Source organism: Meles meles, chromosome 15, assembly GCF_922984935.1.
Source record: "Meles meles chromosome 15, mMelMel3.1 paternal haplotype, whole genome shotgun sequence".
In the NCBI taxonomy this organism is placed as follows: domain Eukaryota; kingdom Metazoa; phylum Chordata; class Mammalia; order Carnivora; family Mustelidae; genus Meles; species Meles meles.
The window spans coordinates 40,509,249-40,531,906 of NC_060080.1; the positions used below are offsets into that span (position 1 = coordinate 40,509,249).

The 22,658-nt window shown below is 50.4% G+C and overlaps 2 protein-coding genes across 3 annotated transcripts; one reads left to right on the top strand and one right to left on the bottom strand.

The window, feature by feature from the left end:
* The first annotated feature begins 500 nt into the window (after positions 1-500).
* RETSAT (retinol saturase) lies at positions 501-13,723 on the top strand. Its single transcript, XM_045978943.1, has 11 exons — positions 501-1,177; positions 3,308-3,490; positions 3,801-4,042; positions 4,554-4,755; positions 5,215-5,412; positions 7,328-7,447; positions 11,078-11,216; positions 11,443-11,552; positions 11,637-11,803; positions 12,018-12,177; positions 12,412-13,723. Exons 1-11 carry the CDS (start codon positions 1,012-1,014, stop codon positions 12,549-12,551), a joined length of 1,827 nt encoding a protein of 608 aa, XP_045834899.1. The 5' UTR covers positions 501-1,011; the 3' UTR covers positions 12,552-13,723.
* A 722-nt stretch (positions 13,724-14,445) lies between these two features.
* Positions 14,446-22,032, bottom strand: TGOLN2 (trans-golgi network protein 2). Of its 2 annotated transcripts, XM_045978949.1 has the most exons (5): positions 21,428-22,032; positions 21,166-21,255; positions 19,790-21,123; positions 18,527-18,610; positions 14,446-17,167 (listed from the first exon to the last, which is right to left on the bottom strand). In XM_045978949.1, exons 1-5 carry the CDS (start codon positions 21,471-21,473, stop codon positions 17,162-17,164), a joined length of 1,560 nt encoding a protein of 519 aa, XP_045834905.1. In that variant the 5' UTR covers positions 21,474-22,032; the 3' UTR covers positions 14,446-17,161. The 2 variants fall into 2 exon arrangements, with proteins under 2 accessions (XP_045834905.1, XP_045834904.1); XM_045978948.1 differs by having other exon boundaries at positions 19,790-21,255; positions 21,428-22,011.
* Positions 22,033-22,658: the final 626 nt, after the last annotated feature.

A 22,658-nucleotide genomic window follows, 5' to 3' on the forward strand; every position in this document is an offset into this window, starting at 1 on the left:
CCCAGGCGCCCCAGGTCCTTTTCAAACTAAGTATGGTACACCCACTTCAGGCAAGGAGCTACATTAAAAGGTAACTTCTTGTTGGAGCGTCAACTCTCTGAACAGGTAATTAATCGAGACACTGGATCTACAACTTCAAATACAAATGCTCAATAGGTCTGACAGTCCTTCTCTGATCCTTTCATCAGGCTTGTACCTGGGCGGCTCCCCGGCCCCTCACTACCCCCCACGGAGGGCAGGTACCAGGGGGACCCCGGTAGAGGTTTGGGGGCGCCGCCAGGCCCCCGCCGCAGGCAACGCCATCAAAGGCGGACGCCGCGGCCCCCGGCAAAACGACTGGCCACCTGCGGGGCACAGGGCCGGGTGCTCGCCGGCTGTGACGCGCGGATCTCGCCGGGAATCTCACTCTACCAAGGTACCCCGCCAGACTGGGGCTGTGTGGATTCCTGACGGAAACCTCCTCACCAGCTGGTGCAGAAAACAGGTAAGCAACTTGCCTCGGGTCATTGGGCGAGCCCACGGCGCGGCGCACACCAGAACCCAGGTCCCCTGGGTCCCGGACGGGATTCTCTCTCAGGCTTGCAGCTCCCAGCCTCGTCTCGGCCCGGGGCGACCATCTCCACCCCACACCCGCTCTGTAGAGCCAGGGGTTTGCCGACCCCGGCGCAGAACTCTGGCGCCGCGGCGTCAGGGTCTAGCCGCCGGCCCCGCCTTCCCGCGCGTGCGCACCGGGTCCCCGCGCCGCCTCTCCACCGCAGGCGCCCCACTTCCCGGCTGCCAAGGACGCTTGGCACGGCGAGAGCCTTACAAGCCGCGGGGAGGGTCAGTCTGCGCGGGACTCAAAGCTCCCTGCCAGAAAGATCTGGCTTATCAGTGATCGAGGCTGCCTTCGCCTGCTCCCAATCCCCGCCTCCCCGCCCAGCCCTGAAGGACATCGAGGAGCGGCAGAGTCCCGGAAGCAGAGGCTGGACGCGGAGGCTGCGGACCCCATCCTTGGACCCCGCCGGCCCCATGTGGCTTTCGCTGCTGCTGCTGCTGCTGCTGCTGGCGGTCTTCCGCAAAGGGCACCTGCGCCTGTCGGCAGGCAGCTCCCCGAACCCCTTCTCCGAGGACGTCAGGCGTCCCCCCGAGCCGCTGGTGACCGACAAGGAGGCCAGGAAGAAGGTTCTCAAGCGAGGTCAGCGGGAAGAGACCCTAGACTCCAGGGCTGCACTTGGGTGGCTTGCATTCCCATTCCGACAGGGCGAGCCGCTGTCTACCTGGGCCTCAGTTTCCCCAAATGTAAAGCGTTAGGAGGGCTTCCTTGCACGGGGAAGCGCCCCGCCTAAGTATCTGCTACCGCTGGGAGCCTTAGCCCTGGCAGGCCCCGGCCTTAGTGGCTCCATAGGCGCGGTCTGGTCTCAGCATCCCAAGGTCATGGTACACCCAAGAACAGGTCAGGGACCTGCAGGATAGACAAGAGACCTTCCCCCCATTTGGTTTATAGGACTTTAACTTTTTTCACTTACACTACCCCCATGGTTCAGAGGCATGGAGGAGCTGCACGTTTCTTACAACCTGTGTGGGAAATTGTATTTTGCCTATCAAGTGATTTGACTGGTTATACCTCCTCCCAAATTATATGGTCGAACTTTGGTTCTAAAACTTTGGGAGAACCTCAACAGGATGCCTCAAGCTCAGAGCTGCTCCTTGGTCAACCAGAGTATCTCCACTCTCATCTTTAGGACATATTTTGGGGTTCCTTAAAAGCTTTAAAGAAGGAGTTCTGCTTTAAAAAAAAATAGATCTCCTCGGGGCGCCTGGGTGGCTCAGTGGCCTCAGCTCAGGCCCTGATCTCAGGGTCCTGGGATCGAGCCCCGCATTGGGCTCTCTGCTCTGCGGGGAGCCTGCTTCCTCCTCTCTCTCTGCCTGCCTCTCTGCCTACTTGTGATTTCTCTCTGTCAAATAAATAAAATATTAAAAAAAATAGATCTCTTTGATCTCCAAGGTCCCTCCCACTTCTAAATTTTAGAATTCTGTGCAACACATCTTGTGATTACAGGAGGTCACAATACTCTTTTAAGTGGAAAGACTATTAGTCTGAACTTCTGAGATCAGGGTTTTAGCGTGGACTCTGTCATTAATTTACTGCATAACCATTTGCAAGTCACTCCACTAATCTTGGGTTGGTCTAAAAATGAGGTGACTAGTATAACTTTTTCACACCGGGTTGTCATCTATCAGTGGGTCACGAATTCGATTTCGCGGTTTGGATTTCAAAATGTGGTAGAATAGAAACTATCAGAGTTATCATACATAGTTCTGGGAAGTGTTGTATTGTGAAACTCCTGTTTCAGGTATTTATATTATATACTTATTTATAACCTGGGTTGTGATATAAAATGTGCTTGTTTCTCTAAAAATGTTTGAAAAGTTTTCCAAGCTCTTTTTTTTAAAGATTTTATTTATTTATTTGACAGAGAGAGATCATAAGTAGGCAAAGAGGCAGGCAGAGAGAGAGGAGGAAGCAGGTTCCCTGCTGAGCAGAGAGCCCGATGTGGGGCTCCATCCCAGGACCCTGAGATCATGACCTGAGCGGGAGGCAGAGGCTTAACCCACTGAACCACCCAGGCGCCCAAGTTTTCCAAGTTCTTGTGCAGTCTGAAAAATTTCAAATCTCAGTTCTTCAGGAGTGATCTTTAAAGAACAGATCTTGTGTGACCCCTTAGTTCTGTCTCTAGACTTCTCCGATATTAAGGGGGTGGTGCTATGATTTCTCAGCTCTGTCCTGCTCAAGCTCTGCTTCGGGATCGTGAAGAATCATCATAGGACCAGGCTGCTCCACTGGTGCCAACAGACCCTGTATTTTCCAAAGATAACCACCTTGTGAATGGACAGTTCCATGAGCCGGCAGCGCTGCCCACAACACTCTCCTCTGTCCCCCATCTCCTCGTTTTCTTTCTTTCCCAACTCTCTTATCTGCACTGAAGTTTTTCAGCCTGTATTACTGTCAGCTTTCTGGTTTTGTTTGTGTTATGGTTTACTGATTCCTACTTTCTTTGATAGTAGGGAGGATCATCAGGTACATATGGGTTTTGATGACATCAATTCAACTCAAACCAAATCGCTGTCTTTAATCCGCCTGGCTGGTCCCTGAGAATTTCCCAGGTGAACGGGTGGCGTTACTTCAGTCAGTCACTCCATGCCGAACTCTCTAGAGTTCACTTGCATTGTATAAGCTAGTGGAGTCTTCCTTGGTTTTCATCTCTTTGCTCTCCCACTGCCCCTGCCTGAGAAGCTCACTCTCTGTCTCTTCCCTCTGCGGTAGCTTTCTCAGCCAGCCAAGTGCCAGAGAATCTGGATGCAGTGGTGATTGGCAGTGGCTTTGGGGGCCTGGCTGCAGCTGTGATTCTGGCCAAAGCTGGCAAGCGAGTTCTGGTGCTGGAACAACACAGCAAGGCTGGAGGCTGCTGTCATACTTTCGGGCAGAAAGGTGTCGAGTTTGACACAGGTAAGGTTTATGTGGGAAGGGGCTGGCTCTGTCTTCAGGAGGCTGGGGGAAGCCATTGTGGGAGGATCCTGGACTTCTCTGTTGTTTTGGAGGCACCACTTTGCCTGATAGCCATAACCACTGGGTATGGAACTGGGCAGAGATTTGGTGGTTTCTGTTGCAACTCCTTCCCACAGAAAGGGTTGGTGGCACCCTCTGGGCAGGGGACTCAGCCAGGCAGGACTACCCCTTTCACCTTGCTTCCTTATCCACCTTTCCAGGGGTCAGTCCCCTTATCTCTATGACACCTTTTTTTTCTGTCTTCCAATAGGAATCCATTATGTTGGGTCCATGCAAGAGGATGGGATTTGCCGTTTGGTCTTGGACCAGATCACAGAGGGGCAGCTGGACTGGGCTGCCTTGTCCTCTCCCTTTGACATCATGGTACTAGAAGGGCCCAATGGCCGAAAGGAATTCCCCATGTTCAGTGGGGAGAAAGCTTACATTCAGGGCCTCAAGGAGAAGTTTCCCCAGGAAGAAGCTGCCATTGACAAATATGTAAAGCTGGTTAAGGTAATATGGGCATGCTGAGGATCCCTGTTTATTCCTGACAAGGCTGACCTTCTTCATGAGTGGAGTGACTCCCTGGCAAGAAGGGAGGAACAGTCAAGTCTGCCCTGAACTCAGCCACTATCCCTAGTTGGCCTCGGTGCCCAGCTGGGTCCTGTCTCGGGACCCTGGGCTTGGCAGCTGCCACTCTCATTCTGGCCTCTGGGGGGCACCCTAGTCTCCTTTTTGACAAGGCTGGCGTCTACTTGGTCAGATCACAGGCTTTTTTACTTCCTCGGAGATCAGATGGGATTTTTCAAAAGGAATCTGGTCAGAAAACTGAAAAGCAGAGAAGGTCTTATCTGAATGTGGAATGGGAACAATTCACGGAAGACAGAATTTTAAAAACCCAAGTTCAGCCAGTTCTAAGTGGTGCTGGGCCCTGCTGGGGGGCTGGTGCTGGCTATTGGAATGGCGATTTCCTGACAGCGTTCTAGAGATGGGACCTGTTCTCAGGGCTCATGTTTTCCCTCAGGTGGTGTCCCGTGGAGCCATCCATGCCGTCTTGTTGAAGAGGCTCCCCTTGCGCTTAGCTCAGCTCCTCAGCAAGTGTGGGCCGCTCACCCGTTTCTTTCCATTCCTTCGTGCATCCACCCAGAGCCTGGCTGACGTCCTGCGGCAGCTGCCCGCCTCCCCGGAGCTCCGGGCGGTGCTGAGCTATATCTTCCCCACTTACGGTGGGTACTAGCCTTGGGTCCTGGGCAGCTTCTGGAGGAGGAGGTGCTGCCCTCTTGGCTCTCAGTCTTTCTTCCTGAGCCTGCTTGACTGAGATGGAGCAGTATATACCCAAGGCCCTCTGGAGCTTCCGGATGACAAGTCTGGCCACCTACCTTCTGGACTCCCTGGTAAAAGTTTCCGTCATCCGTGCCCTGGATGGTTTTCCTTTCCAACTGACAATGTCCTCTCTCGTCTTGGCAACATGGCACTTTGCAGGGAGGACATTCCCACCAGCCCCAGGATCTGTCAGGTGCCCTCTGTTTGGATGGAAACAGGCCCTCTGGCTGCCCTAGCCCTGGGGATCGTTTGGATCCTGGGATGGGTCGACTCAGGCTGTGTGATTTTTGACAGGAAACTGTTCCTTTCTACATGGTGCTGCCGCCGGCTCTCACCTCATCACCCCTTCCTTGCTTCTGTAGGTGTGACCCCCAGCCACAGTGCCTTTTCCATGCATGCTCTGGTGGTTGACCACTACATAGAAGGAGCTTTTTATCCCCGAGGGGGTGCCAGTGAGATCGCTTTCCACACCATCCCTGTGATTCAGCGGGCTGGGGGCGCTGTCCTGACCCGTGCCACTGTGCAGAGTGTGTTGCTGGACTCAGCTGGGAAAGCCTGTGGTGAGAGCCCTGCATCCTGCTTCCTGGTCCCCGGGCTAGGGTGGGACAGGACTGGGGTCCTGAGAGAATCAAAACTGTCGTCACAAGGTGGAGAAGAACTGATCACACGGGGAGTTCAAGGCTGAAACTGCCCAGAGCAGGGACTTGGGGAGAGGGATTAGTCTGGAAGTGAAAAAAGGAGGCAGGAAGAACAAAGGATTGACTGTTCCCCCAAAGGACAGTATTTAATCATTTATTCAATAGGTAAAATAGTTATCCGGTAATCCATAGCCTCCTTGAATATAGGGGCTGTATCTCTGTAATCTTTGTAGATCTTAGCACATAATGGAGGCTCAACAGGTGTCTATTCAGTGACGGAATGAGTAAGTAACATGCACACTCCAAAGGGTAGTGTGGAGGCCAGCCAGACGCCCTGGCCTCCGTCTGTAAATGGCAGGTGGAGCCAAGAATCTCGTTAGCCTGGCTCAGGTCTTTCCTGCTACCCGCACAGAGAGTCAAAATTGCACTGTGGATGAATTCTGTGAGGGGAGGGTGTATGCAGGGAAGGACTCAGAGAACGAACAGGCCATCCCTGACTAGGGGCTGCCTGAAGAAGCATCAGGGAAGGAGACAGAGAGAGAGGCCTGAGAGAATAGGGCTGATTGACAGTGAACTCACCAGAGGAATCTTGCAAGGAGGAGTAGGGGAGTGGATGGCCCAGTACACACACACACACACACACACACACACACACACACACACGAGAAAAAGCCATGAGCAGTCTCTGGGAACCCATGTGTAGAAGAGACCAGGAATGGCCGGGATAAAGAAGAGGTGGCTGTCAGCTGTGCGAGGTTTTCTCTGATGTCCAGAGCAAGTTCTTCTTCCAGCCAAAAGAGGTTCATGAAGCAAGGTGGGTTGATGGGTTTAATTAGATTCGGTTCAGAATATTACTTGTATTTTTCAGGTACAAGGTGATAAAAGATGGAGATAAAAACATAAGATGGCTATAAAGAAAATCTGTTACTCAAGAAGTTTCCAGCTTCATAGGGAAGATCACTGAGACATAGTTTAAAGTGTCAGATAGAGACTCATACTAAGGATGGAGAAAGGAGGGGAGCGTTGCCTGAGCCAGCTCGTAAAGGGCGAGAAGAAGCTAGCCCGAGTTTTGGGATGTTATTCCAGGCAAGGGGAACAGCATGTGCCAAAGTACAGATGTATGAAAAAGCTGAGTATTTTTAGACATCTGGAAGTAGAAGCTTGAACCCTAAGAAACTGCCTTTTTTTTTTTTTTTAAAGTAGGCTCCATGCCCAGAGTGGAGCCCAATGTGGGGTTCGAACGCACAACCCTGAGATCAAGATCCAACAGATGCTTAACCAACTAAGCCACCCAGGTGCCCCAGAAACTGCCATTTTTATAGGTCAAATATGGTTGAATATCAGCTGCTTCATATGCTGCCCCCAATAGATTAGTGAGTACGGCCAGAGATGGGACTGGAGACATAGAAAGGCCCAGACCTTGGAAGGCCGGTACAGGACTTTGGAGTTTATCTTACAGAGGCTGTGGTGACACCAGAGGTTTTCAGAGTATTTTGGAGATAGAAGTCTGGTAGCAGTGAAGAAGGGCCTGGGAATCCAGTGGAAGGACTTCAGCCCATGAGCTTTGTTGGGGTCAGTGTGGGGGTTGTTGGGTATGGCTAAAGAAAAGGGCACCTACATAGGGGAGAGAGCCAGGGAAGGTAAAGGCAAGAGTGACTTGGGCTAGGCAAAGATGTACTCACTTTGCAGTTTGGCCCGGAGCCTGCCCACCTGGACCTGGGTGGGCTGGATGCCCAGGTCTGAGAACATGCATGTAGGCTGGGAGACATGTGCAAGATCTGGACCTTTCTTGGAGGTCAGAGAGCACAGAACCTCAGCTAAGCCCTTGTGCCTGCAGGTGTCACTGTGAAGAAGGGTCAGGAGCTGGTGAACATCTGTTGCCCCATCGTGATCTCTGACGCAGGACTCTTCAATACCTATGAGTACTTGCTACCTGAGAACGCCCGCCGCCTGCCAGGTAAAGACTGGGCTGCTTTGTTCTTCTGAGCTCCCAACAGTACCCCTCTGGGGCTAGCCTGCCCAGCCCGGCTGGTGCTCTTGCTCCTCCTGACTGCCCTGTGACCATCCTTGAGCAGAACAGGTGAGCACGAGCATGCCGTCTCCAGCATCTGTTCCCAGCATGGCCTCTGTGCATAGGGGTCGGGAAGCAGCTTCCCTCGTATTGTGTCACCCCCCAAAGAGCCCTTGGTCCTTCTCTCTCATTCCATTCTTGGCGTATTTACCTTCTCTCCCCAATAACCTCACCTACTTTGCCCTCTCTTCTTTTAAGGCTCCATTCCAGATTGCCCATTTCTAGCTGCTCCAGATCTTAAATCATCTCTCTCACAGTTGGTGATGGTGGGTAGCATCCTAAAGGAACATTTCTTGGGTTTTCACTAAGTTTGTGGTATGAATCCTACTTTTCTCCTTAATTTCTCACTTATTTTGAATGGGAAAGCCTAGTCTGACAGTATCAGTAAGGGAAGCTAAGGCCGGCATGGAGAAGAAAGTCTTGCTATAACTGTTGTGTGTTTTATTTGGGATCCAAGGTTATATTTTTGGCCTCTTTCAGGAACCAGCTCCTTATTGGGGCTGAGGCTGCAGGAGGAGTACCCTTCTGGCTTTCTTCTGTCCCTTGAGCTCTGGGCTTGTGCTTGACATCTGGGACCCAGACAGAAATAATACTCAATGCGATCATCTCTTCTGATAGACTGTGTCCAAAAATTGAGAAGCCTGATTTTAGGGGCGAGGGTTCAGTAGGCATAGCTATGGGTGAGCCCTCCCTTGGTAAGTCTGTGTGAGAGGCTTTCCCTTTGTCATTGCACACGATCCTCATTGCCACCTGGGAGAGAAATGTCATCATCCTAATGTTTACGCAGGATGTGGAGAAGTGAGGTGAAGTGACTTCCTGAGGCCACCCAGGTGAAAGTAGCCAAGTTGAGAGGAGAACACTGGTGTGTCTGACTGGCTCTTGGCCCCCTCTGGACTAAGGAATGTGGAGCTTCCAGACAAAAGGAAAGGGGCAGGAGAGCAGCCAGCCTACAGGGAACAGAGTAGCTGAGCCAGAGTTGAGTGAGATGTTATGATTTTGAAATGGACTTTAGAATGTCATGTAACTAGAAGATACTGGTATGATCTGAGGACAGGAGGCCAGCTGGTGGGGAGGAGAGTAAGTCCAGGAGTCCAGGAGAGTAAGAGACAGTTCTAGATAAAGGCTTCTGGCTGGGGTGGGAGGTGAGAGTGAGGAACAGCTCCAGATGTGGTTGGGGTGGAAACCATGGCCTTCAATGGCGCATGGGGGAGCCCAGAGAGCAGTGGGAAGGAGCTCTCCCCTCCAGAGGGTAGGCCTGTGGCTGCTCTGGAGGAGCCAGGGAAGGTGGGCAGCACAGTGGGTTCAGTAGAAAAGTGATGTCCTGGGTTTCCCTCCAGGGGAGAGGACAGGTGGCAGCCGTGATGGTCTCTGAGTCATGAGATGTGTATGACCCAAATCCAGCCTTCTCATCTCTTGGCCTCACTTACCTGGGCCTCAGCCAGCATCTGCGCCAGCAAAGGCCTCCCTTCCCTCACACCACATGGGCTGAGTGGGCTGAGGCAAACCGGCCAGTGGCAGGGCAGCTGGGCAGGGCTCTGTGGACTGACGGACTTTGCCTTTGGTACTTGCTGCCTGGCTGTCTCCCAGGAACTCTGAACCCTGGCCCTGTCCTCTGATGGATCCCCGTACCCTCCCCTCTCTCCCACGCGGCCCCCCCCACCCCCCAGTAGCCATGTCACTCTCCCTTTACTCCTTTACTATCTGGTTACAGTTACAATATTTGCTGCTTTCTATGTCTTATCTAATGGCACCAGGCCCACCTGGCAAAAAAAAAAACAATTGCCCCACTTGGGTGGGGAGTTAAATGCAGCCTCGGATGAATCCAGTCTGAGAACATTTCAGGCAGTGGCAGTGAGGATGCCTAACTCAGCACACCCCAGGTGCTGGGACTCCTTTGTTTCCAGCTGCTCTGGGGTGGGGATTCTCATGGGTCTGTCTCCCTCTCAGAGACGAGAACTGGGAGGCCTCTGGGGCAGGCAGTGCCAGTTGCCGTCAAGTGTGGAGGAAGGGCGGTCAGGCAGAGGGAGCCTGTGTAAATGGGAGCACTTTTCTTAATTCCACTGCTGAGCCTTGAGGAGGTTCCTGGGGATGGTTTGGAGGGGAAGTTGTCTAAGTGGGGAAGACCGGTCTGACAGTACCAGTAGCGAAGCTGAGGCTGGCCTGGGAAAAAGAGCCTTGATGTCATCCTTGTGTGCCTGATTTGGGACCCTAGGCTCTTGTTTTCTGCCAGGTATGTGGTTCCTGGATCACATCCTTCTAGGAGAAAAAGGAAAGGAGGGTCTGGCTGGAGGTGGTTGCTACTCTTAAGGGTCTCTGAAGACCTAGACGGTCTCATTCCCTGGGGCCCCCATCTTCCCCATGACCACCCCCACTGCACCTGGTGAAGGGTAGCTGGCAGTGCGGTCAGCCCTAGATGCTGGGATGCAGGCCACCGGTGCCCCTGCAGCTCCAGAGCAGCACTGGGCGCCCCCCTGTGGCTCTGGAAGCCCGCCCCCCGCTCTTCTTCCCCCGTCAGTGTGCACCTACAGTCCCGCTGCCATCGTTAGCATGCCATAGGCTCAGAAGTGGTCTGTTTTTCTATGCTCACCCTACACAGAGCGCTCAGTTCTTTGTAGCCTCTAAGGGGAAAGCCAACTTCTTTCAGGAACAGTCGCTTTTCCAGTAGACAGGCATCTTATACGATAGTCTGTAGTGTCCCCAAGGCCTAGGAGAGGACCTGGCACATTTTAGGTCCTCAACAAATACTTGTTCAACAAATTAAGCAGAGCAGCCAGTGGGCGAGTTACCCTTCAAGGGCAGGTGATGGTCCTGGGAATGGGAACGCAGGATAAGACTTTGTGGGAGCCACTTCCAGAAAATTGGTCTGGGGTCATTTGTTGAGAGGTGGGGAAGCCCAGCTGCTTAGGTCCAGGGGACATCAGATGGCCCTCAGAAGTCTGTCACCCTCCTTCAGGGTGCTCTTCCCTCCTCCCCTACCTGAATTCTAAACATTAGGTGTCAGTAATGCTGTTCGCATTTGTTCACGTGCATCACTTACCACGTTGAGGTCTCGTACTGCCTGTACGGATCATGAGGAATTATGCATAGTCATTCATTAGATGGCTTGTATTAAATGTTATATGGAAATCAAGGCTGGTAACAAAGTGGTGTGCATATGTGTGGTCTGTATAGTGTGGAGCCCAGTAGTCTGCTCATGACTTAAAGCCATCAGGGGGAGGCTGGAGGCAGTGAGCCTGAGCCTGTCCTGCGACCCTGGGCCAGCGTAGGGAAGCTGAATCTGCCGGGCTTCTAGGGGTGCTTCGAGCAGAAGCAGAAGAGTGGGAGCCTGGGGTTGGGCTCTTTAGAGGCAGGAGACGGAAGAGCAGCCCCCTCCCCCACCAAGTGTTGAAGTAACAGCTGTGAAAATGGTCCAGGTGCTAGGCTGGCGGCTGCAGGTAAAGTGAGCAGGCATCTGCAAGGTTAGGGCAGGAAGCGGCCACCACAGCCCCAGGTCACGCAGCCCTAACACTTTGGCAGGTGTGAAGCAGCAGCTGGAGATGGTGAGGCCTGGCTTGGGTGCCTTCTCTGTTTTCATCAGCCTGCGAGGCACCAAGGAGGACTTAGGGCTACAGTCCACCAACTACTATGTCTGCTTCGACACAGACCTCGACAAGGCGTAAGGCGTGTGTGCACATGGGAGGAGAGGGGGTTGGCAGGGGCCCACAGCCCACAGGGCTCTTGCTTTTTCCCTTCATGTTGGGAGAATCCACAGCAGGATGTGGACTAAGCCTCAGCTTCGTCCCTGGGGAGGAGGGGTGTCCTTGGGGGTGACGTACCCTCTGGGCAGTGCCAGTGGCAGTGAGCGAGGCCTGGGGATTGGCAGCCACGCTCCTCCCCTGCAGAATGGAGCACTACCTCTCGGCGCCCAGGGAAAAGGCTGCGGCACACGTGCCCATCTTCTTCATCTCTTCCTCGTCAGCCAAGGACCCCACTTGGGAGGACCGGTTCCCAGGTGGGGCTTTGGGTCCTGGGGGTGGGGTGGGGGCTGGAACAGGGAAGGGGCCTGGGGTTAATAAGCCCGGCTCTGTGTCCCCAGACCGGTCCACGATGATCGTGCTGATGCCCATCTGCTACGACTGGTTTGAAGAATGGCGGGAGGAAGCAAAGGGACAGCGGAGCAGCGACTATGAGACCCTCAAAAACTCCTTTGTCGAAGCCTCCCTGTCGGTTGTCATGAGGCTGTTCCCACAGCTAGAGGGGAAGGTAGGACAGTAAACTGTGTGCTCATGGCAACAAATTGGTGACAATTCTGCTTCTTCTTTTGGGGAGGGCAGTAAAGCCCGGAGACAGCCAAGCTCGGGGAAGGGAAGGGAACCCACGCTGACAGACAGCTCTGTCAGGGAGAGCAGAAAAGGGAGGAGGGGAGGACCTCATTAGGCTCTGCTCCCACTCTTGGCTGCCTTTTTTGTCTCCTCAGGTGGACAATGTGGCCGGAGGGTCCCCACTGACCTACCAGTTCTATCTGGCTGCTCCCCGAGGTGCCTGCTATGGGGCGGACCATGACCTGGACCGCCTACATCCTCACGTGATAGCTTCCATGAGGGCCCAAACCCCCATTCCCAACCTCTACCTGACAGGTACGTGGACTGCCCCATTTCTCCAGGGCCTGAGACCCTGGGCGTCCCTGTCACCCCAAGTACTCTGTTCTGTCCTTAGGTCCTACTGTCCCCTACAGCCTTCCACATGGGGATGGGCTGCCCCAGCAGACTATGGACCTGGGGTGGCCTAGCTGGGAGGGATGACCATGAGAGTCCTTGCTCCCCATCCCCCTTGTGGGAAAGTGCTCATGGGCCTCTGCTCTTGTCCCCTAGGCCAGGATATCTTCACCTGTGGGTTAATGGGGGCCTTGCAAGGGGCTCTGCTGTGCTGCAGTGACGTCCTGAAGCGGAACTTGTACTTAGACCTTAAGAAGCTTCACTCAAGAATCCGCGCACAGAAGAAGCAGCATTAGTTCAGTAAGCAGTGGGTCTGAGGAGTCCCATTGGCGCTATGGCTCAGCCCTTGATGAGCCATAATCCTTCCTCCTGTCCTGTTCCTTCCTCACATAAAGCACTGTAATTTGTTTTGATTTCTGACTAGAGGTCTGACACACAGGTCACAGTCCTTAGATCACAGTTCTCAAGCTGCGGCTCTTCCAGCTGGCCAATGATGAGCTCTCATACCCCCAACATGTCGTCCCTGCTGAAACACCTGGTGTGGGTGGGCCAGTGCCTTGCAGAGCTCGTCTTGTCAAGCGGTGCTTTGCATACCACGCTCCAGTACCTCCCAGCTCCGAGCTGTCAAGAGTCAAGTATTCTTTTGGTCAGGTGGAGAGAACCTTTAAAAGTGTGGGCCAGCTGAAGCAGCTTGGGCCAGCTGTCCCGAGGCTTCTCCTCTCCCACTCCACGCTGTGCTGCAAGAGCTCCACACAACTGAGGGTAAAGGGTGCCTGAAGAGGCTTTTGTCCAAACCTGGGCATGGTTTTGGTTGTAGTTCCATAGGTTCAGAGGCCCCCAGACCCCATTTTTGTTGGTTCCAATGGCTCTTTCAGAGGGTCGAGGAAATGCCTATGATGGGCCCGGTGTGGGGGTAAAGACATTTGCGAGCAAGGTATATCCAATTAGCATATCCAATTCACACACAACAGGCCCTAGGTTCGTCTTACTTCCAAGGTGACACTGGTCTTCACTGGGTCTGCACCAAGATATGTTCATGGAGCTCAGTACCTGAGCCTCAAGGTTTATCTTCCAAAAATCCACAGGAAAGGGTAACATTAGCAGTGGGGGCACAGGACTGGAAAGATGACTTCACCGGGGTTGAAGCAGGCTGAAAGAGCATTCCCGCCAAGAGTATAGCAGAGGACAATCACAGAGGTAACTGTAAGACACATTAGCCAGCTACCTCCTAGACCCAGAACATGGGCTGCCTGGTAGGGAGCAGTGCAGCTGAAAATCAGATCAGAATGTGGAAAGCTACAGAATGTGTGCAAAGGCCTGGGATGGTGTTCTGTTTACTGGTACACACGTGGGGATTAGATAGGAAGGTTAACAAGGCTTTAAAAAAAATTACCTTTCACTTATATTAGGCCTTAACTCTGTCAATTTTATTAACATTTTAATAAATTTAATGATTTTGTAGCTTTAATATTTGAAGTTTATTTTGGTTTCTGTGCAATGATACAAAGCTACATTGAAATGGCATTCAGAGGAGCTCAGTAAAACATGTACTGAAAAATACTTATCATTAGACCAAATAAGCTTTTAAAAAAATAAAAGTAATTATATAGTTAAGTTAAAGCTGAAAATATAAAACATTGCAAAAACAGTGGCACTGTACTAATCAGGTAAACAAAAAAGGGAAACAACTTCAGTCATTTATTTGGCATGAGCCAATTCTGAACTAAATGAGTATCTACGAGTGTGAGGAGGCTGGCTTTTTGGCAGCTTCAAACTACACAGCTCAGACCTAACACCGTGACAGAGGAGTTTCTCAACAGGGACATTTAGGAAATTCACATGTTTACTTGTGGGACTAGCTGAGCTAAGACTCAGTCTTTCTCTGGATGAACAGTTAAATGAAACCTGAAAAATCTCTTCCCAGGATTCTTCCTTAAGCACGGCAGTGTCAAAGACAACCTTCCCAGCAAGAGTTTTCAGAAAACAGCTGGCAGAACTAAAGGGTCTGGTGGCTGGGTCTAAAATACTCTCCTCTCCGTTCCAATGATTCAGAACATGTGCAAAGCGTGCTAGCTTTCATCACGTATACATAACAGCATTATATATCAAGTTACCCTGTAAAAACAAGGAGCAGGCTTCCTTTTTTTGATTTAAATGACATGAAGTAGAGGAAAAAAATGAGAATCACCATCAGGGGAATTAAAGAGGTTTATAATTCTATCACCAAATGTTTCATTAAAAGCCATCACGGGAAAAGAAATGTCAGCATTTATATAGCTAGTTGTCCAGTCTTTCCGAGTTGTTACAGCCTTTCTACCTAGACGGGCCTTCACTCCCCGAGTCCAGAAGTGGATTCTTTAATTCCACTCAGTAATCTGTAGCAGGAAAACAAACCTGTCTATTGACATCCACGACTAAAGCATAGATTCCTCCTCATAGAAATCACCCTGCAACCAAAAGCTGGGGCAGGAAAGCAAGCACGTAGCTGTCTGGATAGGGGTGCCTCTCATGGCTCCATGTGCCTCCCCTCCCCTCACTGGCTTGAAAGACCTGCCTTAGCCAGTTCATCCTCCTCCACATCATCCCTAGAAAAACATGCTTCCAAGAGTTCATCTTCAAAAGGACAACTCCTGCAGAAACAAGTTTTCCACTGGGGTGACAGAGTTCCTTCAGTGTAATTTCTAAAGTGAAACTTAAATTCAATCGTACTCTTTTAGCACAAGAAACAATACTTCTTGGATGCTCAAAAAGTGGAACTATGTGGACTCCACAGAATACTTATTTTGCATCCAATTGGTGCCAACCCTCTTGGTTCCTGAAACCAACCTTTCTGTTCTCCTCCTTACAAGCAAAATCCATGAAAAAGGGACAGCAACCAGTAGCCAGGAAGAGCTGTGTGAGACCTTACTTGAGTTACATTCATACGTCCTAAACAAAGAAAATGTCTCCTTTGCAAGGAGACACTGAACTGAAATACCAGGGAATGTCACTATCCTGTAGGCAGATATGCAAATGGTGCCACAAGCACTCCTGCAAGCAGCTTAGATTTTTGGGGAAGAGACCAGATAGAGACATCAGATAATGTCTGCCCTTTTTTGCTGGAGTTGCAAAATTTGTGATTGGCATTATTAAGAGTTATTAGAGTAGAATGGAAACAGCCAATCCTCTGTAGTGGGGGCAGTGAGGAAGGTGCGTGGAAAAACCTGAGTTAGGCCCTGAAGGAAGAGTTGCGGCAGACAAGCAAAAGAACAGAAGGGAGTGCACCCTAAGCAAAGAACAGCCAGGGGAAGCCAGGGAATGGAGGACACAGCAAGAACAAAAAGGCACAGAAGCTTAGATGGGCCTGCCCAGAGGAGACTTTGGCCTGGAGAGGATGCAGATCTCCACAGTGCTGAACACCAGAGTCATGAAAATTTGCTTCTCTAAGCCACGAGAGGTAGATGGGGGAACCATGGTTTTATGGAATGCTAGGAGAACCTGACAGAAGATTCCCTAGAGAGAGGAAAGCATTTTGAGGTTGGTGCACAGGCCGAGAGAATGATGCAAGAGCATTCCTTCCTTCCTTATCTCCATAAATCTCAAGTCAAAGCCACGCTCTGTTTTAAGCAAGGTGCAAGATAATGTGACAACAGGCTGGTCCCTTCTGCAGACCGGCTTCCTCAACAGCACAGAATTCATCCTACTGCCATCACTTTCCACATTCTTAGTATTTCCCTGAGATCAGCTATTCGATTTCCATTTTTTCTCTGAAGAAACAACTCTCTCTAGGCTATTATAGGTAGCACAACTAGAGCAGATTTAAGGAAAATTTCAAACCACAGGAGGATCCAAGACACTACCTCAGTTACCCCTGAATTTCTTAAATTTTAGTAATGTCTGACATGGGCTGGAAGGAGAAGTTTTACTAATTACCCCTGGCATTTTGTATTGATCAGAGAACCATTAACTAGATTAAGGTAAAAGAGTACAGTTAGTTTCTGACTACAAGTCTGTTTTGTCTAGTTTAAGCAACAAAGGCAAAGCAGAGTTAATGGGAAACCTTTCATAAAAGCCCTTTGAAATAATGCAGATCAAAACCAAAACCCTCCTGCACATCTTCTTATGCAAAGCCTGAGCTCACCCTGTTTTAAAAAGTTTGTTACAATTTTGAGTATAGAAGAACAAAGCATTTCAATAATCCTAACTGTATTTTTAAAAATCTGTAACGGGAACCATGGCTTTACAGCCTTCCTCCCAGAATCCCCAAGTTCAGTCAGTACAACCAAATGGAAGTTGACTTTGTCTTAGTATGAAACTATTGGAAAAATGTGAAGAACTTACTCTAGACAGGTTGGATTTAACAGGCAATAAAGCACTTTTTAAAAGCTGTCTTGGTTTGCTGCTGGAGCCTCTCAAGAGAGTTATGTGTTAAAGCCGCCCTTTGCCTGTCAGTATTCACCTCTTCATCTTTTGTAAAGGGCACAACCCCCCAAAGTAAGAGGCCTTGGTACAAGAGCATCTCATCCTGCAGGGAGTTTTCCTAGGTCTACAAAGATAGTAGTGGGCACAATGCTATTTCCAAGGGATAACTACTAAATGGCCAAGACCCAAGGGAAGGCAGTCAGCAGCAGTAGCCTGCCTGGGGCTGAGCTCTCCCTTTGGTCACAGTTGGCTTCCCACATGCTCCCTCTACTCACAATCAGAGAAGGAAAGGATGGAAGACACGAGCAGAGATAATGGGGACACAGGAGTACAAGGTCACCAAAGTGCAGGTGCAAAAATCAAAGCAATCCCCTTGCCTCTGCCAGCCCAGACTTGCCACCAAATCCCAGAGGGGGTGTCTCTTAGGTCACAGTACTTTTTTCTTCATTTCTCTCCATTTAAAAACAAATCAGCAGGGAGGACAAAGTTCTCAAGAATGGAAAAATCAAATCTGAAACAAGAGCAACACAATTCATTGGTAACATTAATCTCTTTCCAGAGGGAATATACCTCACTATGATTTTAGGGGGAAAAGATCTTATTGGGGAACCTGGGTGCCTCAGTCAGTTAAACATCTGCCTTTGGCTCAGGTCATGATCCCAGGGCCCTGGGACTAAGTCCAGCATCAGACTCCCTGCTCAGTGGGAAGCTTCCTTCTCCCTCTCCCTCTGTCCCCTTCCCCTGCTCATGCTCTCTCAAATAAATAAAATCTTAGAAGTCAGTTTGAAATCAAACATATACCAGAAAGATGCACATTTGGTGGAAGCAATATGGGAATCCTGGCTTCTGCTTTGTGTCATTCTGTGTTGTTCTGAATTGTTTACATGTGCATTTTTTTTTAAATTAGAAAAAATGACAGGGAAATAAATTCTTAAAGTCAATTATCTGGGACAGTACTAGGCCAGGGCTAAATTGTGAAGCTGACCTACTAGGCTAGTTAAAAAAAGGTGTTCTGAGCTGAGTGGCTTATTCTGGTGCTGGTATGAGCTGTACATGTGAACTGTGTTCCCTTTAGGAAGTCAGGCCACCAACCACTTTTTACCAATGTCCTGACTGTCCCTACACAAAAGGGGAAAGGAAGGGTGAGTGCTGGCAGCAAAAGGCAGTGGAAGTATCCTGCTCCCACTCAGACAGGCTGCCTCTGGGGAGAGTATTGCTCAGCTCCTGCATTGTGGGGTGGAAGGAAGCCTGGTTTCTGATAGGCCTGGGATGGCCATACTCAGGAAACCTAGTCCACAGTGCTTCGTAGGGCTGATCTGGGGAGTTGCAGGCCTTTATGTTTCTGGACTCATTTGTATTCAGGGAATGTAGTCTAATGCTTTGCTACCTAATGCATGGTTCCCCAGCATTTGGCATCACCTAGAAACTCCTAGAAATGTAGAAACATAGCTTCCACCCAATAGGTAAGAATTCAGATTTTGCTATATCATCACAATTCCCAAGGTGGTTAAAATCTGCAAAGTGCTGATTCAGTGCAAAAAGCACAGGACAGGTGTCTACAGACTTGCCACCAGGTCTTAATTTTGCCACAAACTTGCACTATGAACTTCGGGGGGAAAAATCATGTTTCTGGGCCTGACTTTCCTCATCTGTCGAGGGAGGAAGCTGATGCAGAACATAAGAGGGAGGGAGCTGATGTAAAACAGATCTAGCTCTCATGTTGCAGACATGTATATGTGGTCTGCAAAGGGAGGGGCAATGGCAGCAGCACCCCAGAATCAGCTGCTGCCTCCATGTCAAACGCAAGTGCACTGCTGGGCCTATCTGAGGCTGCATATGCCTCCCACACGCCTGGGGCTCCCTTCCTTACCTTCTGGTCCAAACGCTGGTAATCACTGGCCTTTGGGCGCCGAGTGACTTTAGATCTTTTTCCTTCTAGGACAAAAGCAATAATCTGGGGAAAGGAAAAAGAAATGAACAGGTGACTCTACAATGGCATATTTCAGTCTCTAAAATCAGAGGTCACCACCTGGTAGTACATTTGTTAATGACCCTGACAGTGAAAGAGCAGTACAACCACAAAGAGGCCTCTTTAAATTATAAGTTTTCAGGAGGACAGGGCCTCCAGTTACATCAGAATCTTTTATACTGCCGAACAGGAAATGACAGATGAAGGAAGACTGTTCTGGGCTTTAGCTTGTGGGAGTCTCTGTGATTTACTCAAAAGCACAAAGATCTGCCAACTGTGCCCCAGACAGCTCTAGGATAAGACATTCCTTTTTTCCCCATAAGCAATTAATTATTTCTTATCTGCAAATGTACTTTTTCTCCCTGTTTCATTTTAACCTTACCATTTTCACATCTGAGGTTTCTGTGTGATGAGCATTTGGATGTAGCCTAAGGAACACACCATACTTATTAAACGTCTTTCCTCATTCCTCACAGCCACAAGCAAACTGACATCATGAACGGAACTCTCCAATTTCAACCAGGCTATAGAAACTACTCAGTTCTTAGGGCTCAATGAGAAATGCTGTCATTTCATCATCAGAGTGGTTGCGAAACAACAGATATTACTCCACACCAAACCCTGCTATCACAGTAGAAGACGAGTATAACCATGCAATTTCCGGCCATTCTTCTAATCAGAAACTCAACTGACTGTAGAAGATAGTCCGGGGCTCTCTGCTGTGGCTGTCAAAGACTAGGTAACCACTCTTTCTGACACTGCAGATGGAAGATAAAAGCTCGGGAAAGGAAACCAGAAACGGTGCACCATCTTCAGAGTGGAAACAGGAAGGTAAGTACTCTACTTACAGGCTGTCAGGTACTCAGGTTCTCTGAGGCAGTAAACGATCTAAGTTTACGATTACGGGAGGAGACCCCAATTAAGGTCAGATCATAAGGTCCTCACTTGGCACCTAGTAAAGCAGCAGAGGGTACTCAAAGGAAACTGGCATGAAAGAAGATAATCTATGAGAGTAAAAGCCCTAGCAGAATCTGAGGAAAAACTGCAGTTTGTCTTAAAACCCACAGTGCCCACAGGCTGATGAGTGATAGATACTGGCGCACACACCAAGTTTTCAGGATGGAGGAAATCCCATTCCTCTTCTTAAGGCAATTCTTGACTTACCTTCCGTTTGTTGTGATAGGCAATGTAGAGCACAGCAACAAGAATGGCTGCAGTCACCAGATAGGCAAAGAAGTGGCTGCTCTCTGCACTAGCACTTCCAAGATTGTCCTTAAAAAGGTCATCATTCTCCCTACTCACGGAATCTAAAAGTGTCCCTTCATGGTTCTCACTGGAGGCAAGGCCAGGCATTTCTTTCTCTCCTTCGGGTGGTGAATTCTCAGGTTCTGTATCCCCTTCCTCAGCCTTCTTGGCCTCCACATCTGTAAGCTCTGAAGACTTGCCATCTTTCTCCTGCTGTGGAGAAGTGGAGTCAGAATTTAGTAATTCTCTCTCCCCGGATTCACTTCTAAAAGCATGCAGAGAGGTATCTTTGCCAGCTGGTATGTTTAGGTCAAGCTTGGTAGGCTCCTTGTTAGCAGAGGATGGGTTAGAGACCAGCTTATCAGGGCTGTCTCCTTTGGACTGTGGCTCAGGCTTCTCTTCAGGGCCATCTCCTGTGGACTGTGTCTGGGGCTTCTCCTTTTTAGGGTCCTCTCCCGTGGACTGAGGCTTGGGCTTTTCCTCGTTAGGGCCCTCTACCGTGGACTGAGGCTCTGGCTCTTCCTCATTAGGGTCCTCTCCCGTGGACTGCGTCTGGGGCTTCTTCTTGTTAGGGTCGTCTCCCGTGGACTGAGGCTCGGGCTTTTCCTTCTTAGTGTCCTCTCCCGTGGACTGAGGCTCGGGCTTCTTCTTGTTAGGGTCCTCTCCCGTGGACTGAGGCTCGGGCTTTTCCTTCTTAGTGTCCTCTCCCGTGGACTGCGTCTGGGGCTTCTTCTTGTTAGGGTCCTCTCCCGTGGACTGAGGCTCGGGCTTTTCCTTCTTAGTGTCCTCTCCCGTGGACTGAGGCTCGGGCTTTTCCTTCTTAGTGTCCTCTCCCGTGGACTGAGGCTCGGGCTTCTTCTTGTTAGGGTCCTCTCCCGTGGACTGAGGCTCGGGCTTCTTCTTGTTAGGGTCCTCTCCGGTGGACTGAGGCTCGGGCTTCTTCTTGTTAGGGTCCTCTCCGGTGGACTGAGGCTCGGGCTTTTCCTTCTTAGTGTCCTCTCCCGTGGACTGAGGCTCGGGCTTCTTCTTGTTAGGGTCCTCTCCCGTGGACTGAGGCTCGGGCTTCTTCTTGTTAGGGTCCTCTCCTGTGGACTGAGGCTCGGGCTTTTCCTTCTTAGTGTCCTCTCCTGTGGACTGAGGCTCGGGCTTCTTCTTGTTAGGGTCCTCTCCCGTGGACTGAGGCTCGGGCTTTTCCTCGTTAGGGTCCTCTCCCGTGGACTGCGTCTGGGGCTTCTTCTTGTTAGGGTCGTCTCCTGTGGCCTGCAACTCGAGCTTCTCGTTGTTAGGGTCGTCTCCCGCGGCCTGCGGCTGGAGCTCCTCCTTATCAGGGCCCTCGCCCGTGGCCTGTGGCTTTAACTTGTCGGACTTTTCTAGTGGTAGGGAAACTGAAATAGAGAAACCAGTTGGTTTCAGAGCTAGAAGAGACTGAGGCAACAACCAAACAGGCAGGCGGGTGATGGCAAGCGGAGGGGTGGCTATGGCAGGGAAGACCCGCGGTGAGGGTGGTGGGTCTGGGGGTGGCAGTTGGATTACTGGGGGTACGGGGGGGGTCCTTACCTGCCACTGCGACGCTCAGCAGGACCAACGCAACCAGGAACCGCATCCTGCACAGGCTGTACTTCCGCCCTCTACTGCTCTCGCGAGATCCGTCCGCGCAGTCTTAGTATTCTTAGCTCCGCCCCTTCCTGCGTGCGTTTTTCCGCCGCAACCCGGGTGAGGGGGCCGTGGAGAGGTAGGGGAGGGTCGGACTGGTCTGTATTTCCGCTCTTTCTCTTCCGTTTTGACTGTATTCGTCCGCACAGAGATCCTGCAGCCTCTTTATTCTCCAGATTTCTTCGCTGCCTAGCCGCCGCCGCAAACGTCACACCCCTTTTCCTTTTTTTCCCCTTGTACTTCCGAGACAATCTTGGCAGAGCCAGAGCTCCCTGGCCGGCAGATGGCCCCACGGGACTGACGTCGCTGGGACCCGGCGCCTCGGCTCCATCCTCAGCTCACGTTTTTAACTTCTCCCTTTCTCTCGGTTCTTTGCTCGTAGCTCACAAACGTTTTGCACCTAGGTCTCTCCCATCTGGAAACAGAAACTCATCCCGTCACCTTTGTAGCAGGAGCCAACCCATTCCCACGGGGACTGCCCTCCGAGGTCCCCAAAGATCTTTTCTGAAAAGTACGTCCTTTTTCTTGTCATGAAAGTTATCCAAGTTCACTGTAGAAGATTTAGTGAACGTATTTATAGAAATAGGAAAAATCTTCATCCCACTCTTACGGGATAATTACAAAGTTTTAGTGTATTTTCTGTCTTGCAAACATTCTAATATTTTTGATTTGGTAATACATTCTAGTGGTTCAGAAATCAAAATGAGATTTTTTTTAAAAAGGTATACATCAAAATTCTTGATCCCTACTATGCTACAGATTACCACTTAGTGTATTGTGTTTCTATGTAGTGTTTCATTTACTTTCTAGGGTTTTTTTTGTTGTTGTTTTTGTTTTTTTTAAGATTTTACTTATTTATTTGAGAGAGAGGCACACACAGAGAGCACCAGCAGGGCAGAGGGAAAGGGACAAGCAGACTCCGGGCTGAGCAGGGAGCCCATCCTGGGGATGGATCCCAGGACTCTGGGATCAGGACCTGAGCTGAAGGCAGACACTTAACCAACTGAGCCACCCAGGTGCCGGCCCCATCTAGTGTTTTGTTTTTAAACAAATAAGAATACTTACTTTCCCTCTGTCTTAATGGGTGTACTTTTTGTTGTTTTTATATGCATATTCATTTTCCTCCAAATTGGTA

Bases quoted from the DNA above. Each gene is read 5' to 3' on its own strand.
- RETSAT (XM_045978943.1), top strand. From the start codon at position 1,012: ATGTGGCTTTCGCTGCTGCTGCTGCTGCTGCTGCTGGCGGTCTTCCGC. The intron at 1,178-3,307 runs GTCAGCGGGAAG...CCTCTGCGGTAG, and splicing joins GAAGAAGGTTCTCAAGCGAG to CTTTCTCAGCCAGCCAAGTG. The intron at 11,804-12,017 runs GTAGGACAGTAA...TTGTCTCCTCAG, and splicing joins TCCCACAGCTAGAGGGGAAG to GTGGACAATGTGGCCGGAGG.
- TGOLN2 (XM_045978948.1), bottom strand. From the start codon at position 21,473: ATGCGGTTCCTGGTTGCGTTGGTCCTGCTGAGCGTCGCAGTGGCAG. The intron at 21,256-21,427 runs GTAAGGACCCCC...TCTCTATTTCAG, and splicing joins GCTGAGCGTCGCAGTGGCAG to TTTCCCTACCACTAGAAAAG. The intron at 18,611-19,789 runs GTAAGTCAAGAA...TCCTTTCCCCAG, and splicing joins CCTATCACAACAAACGGAAG to ATTATTGCTTTTGTCCTAGA.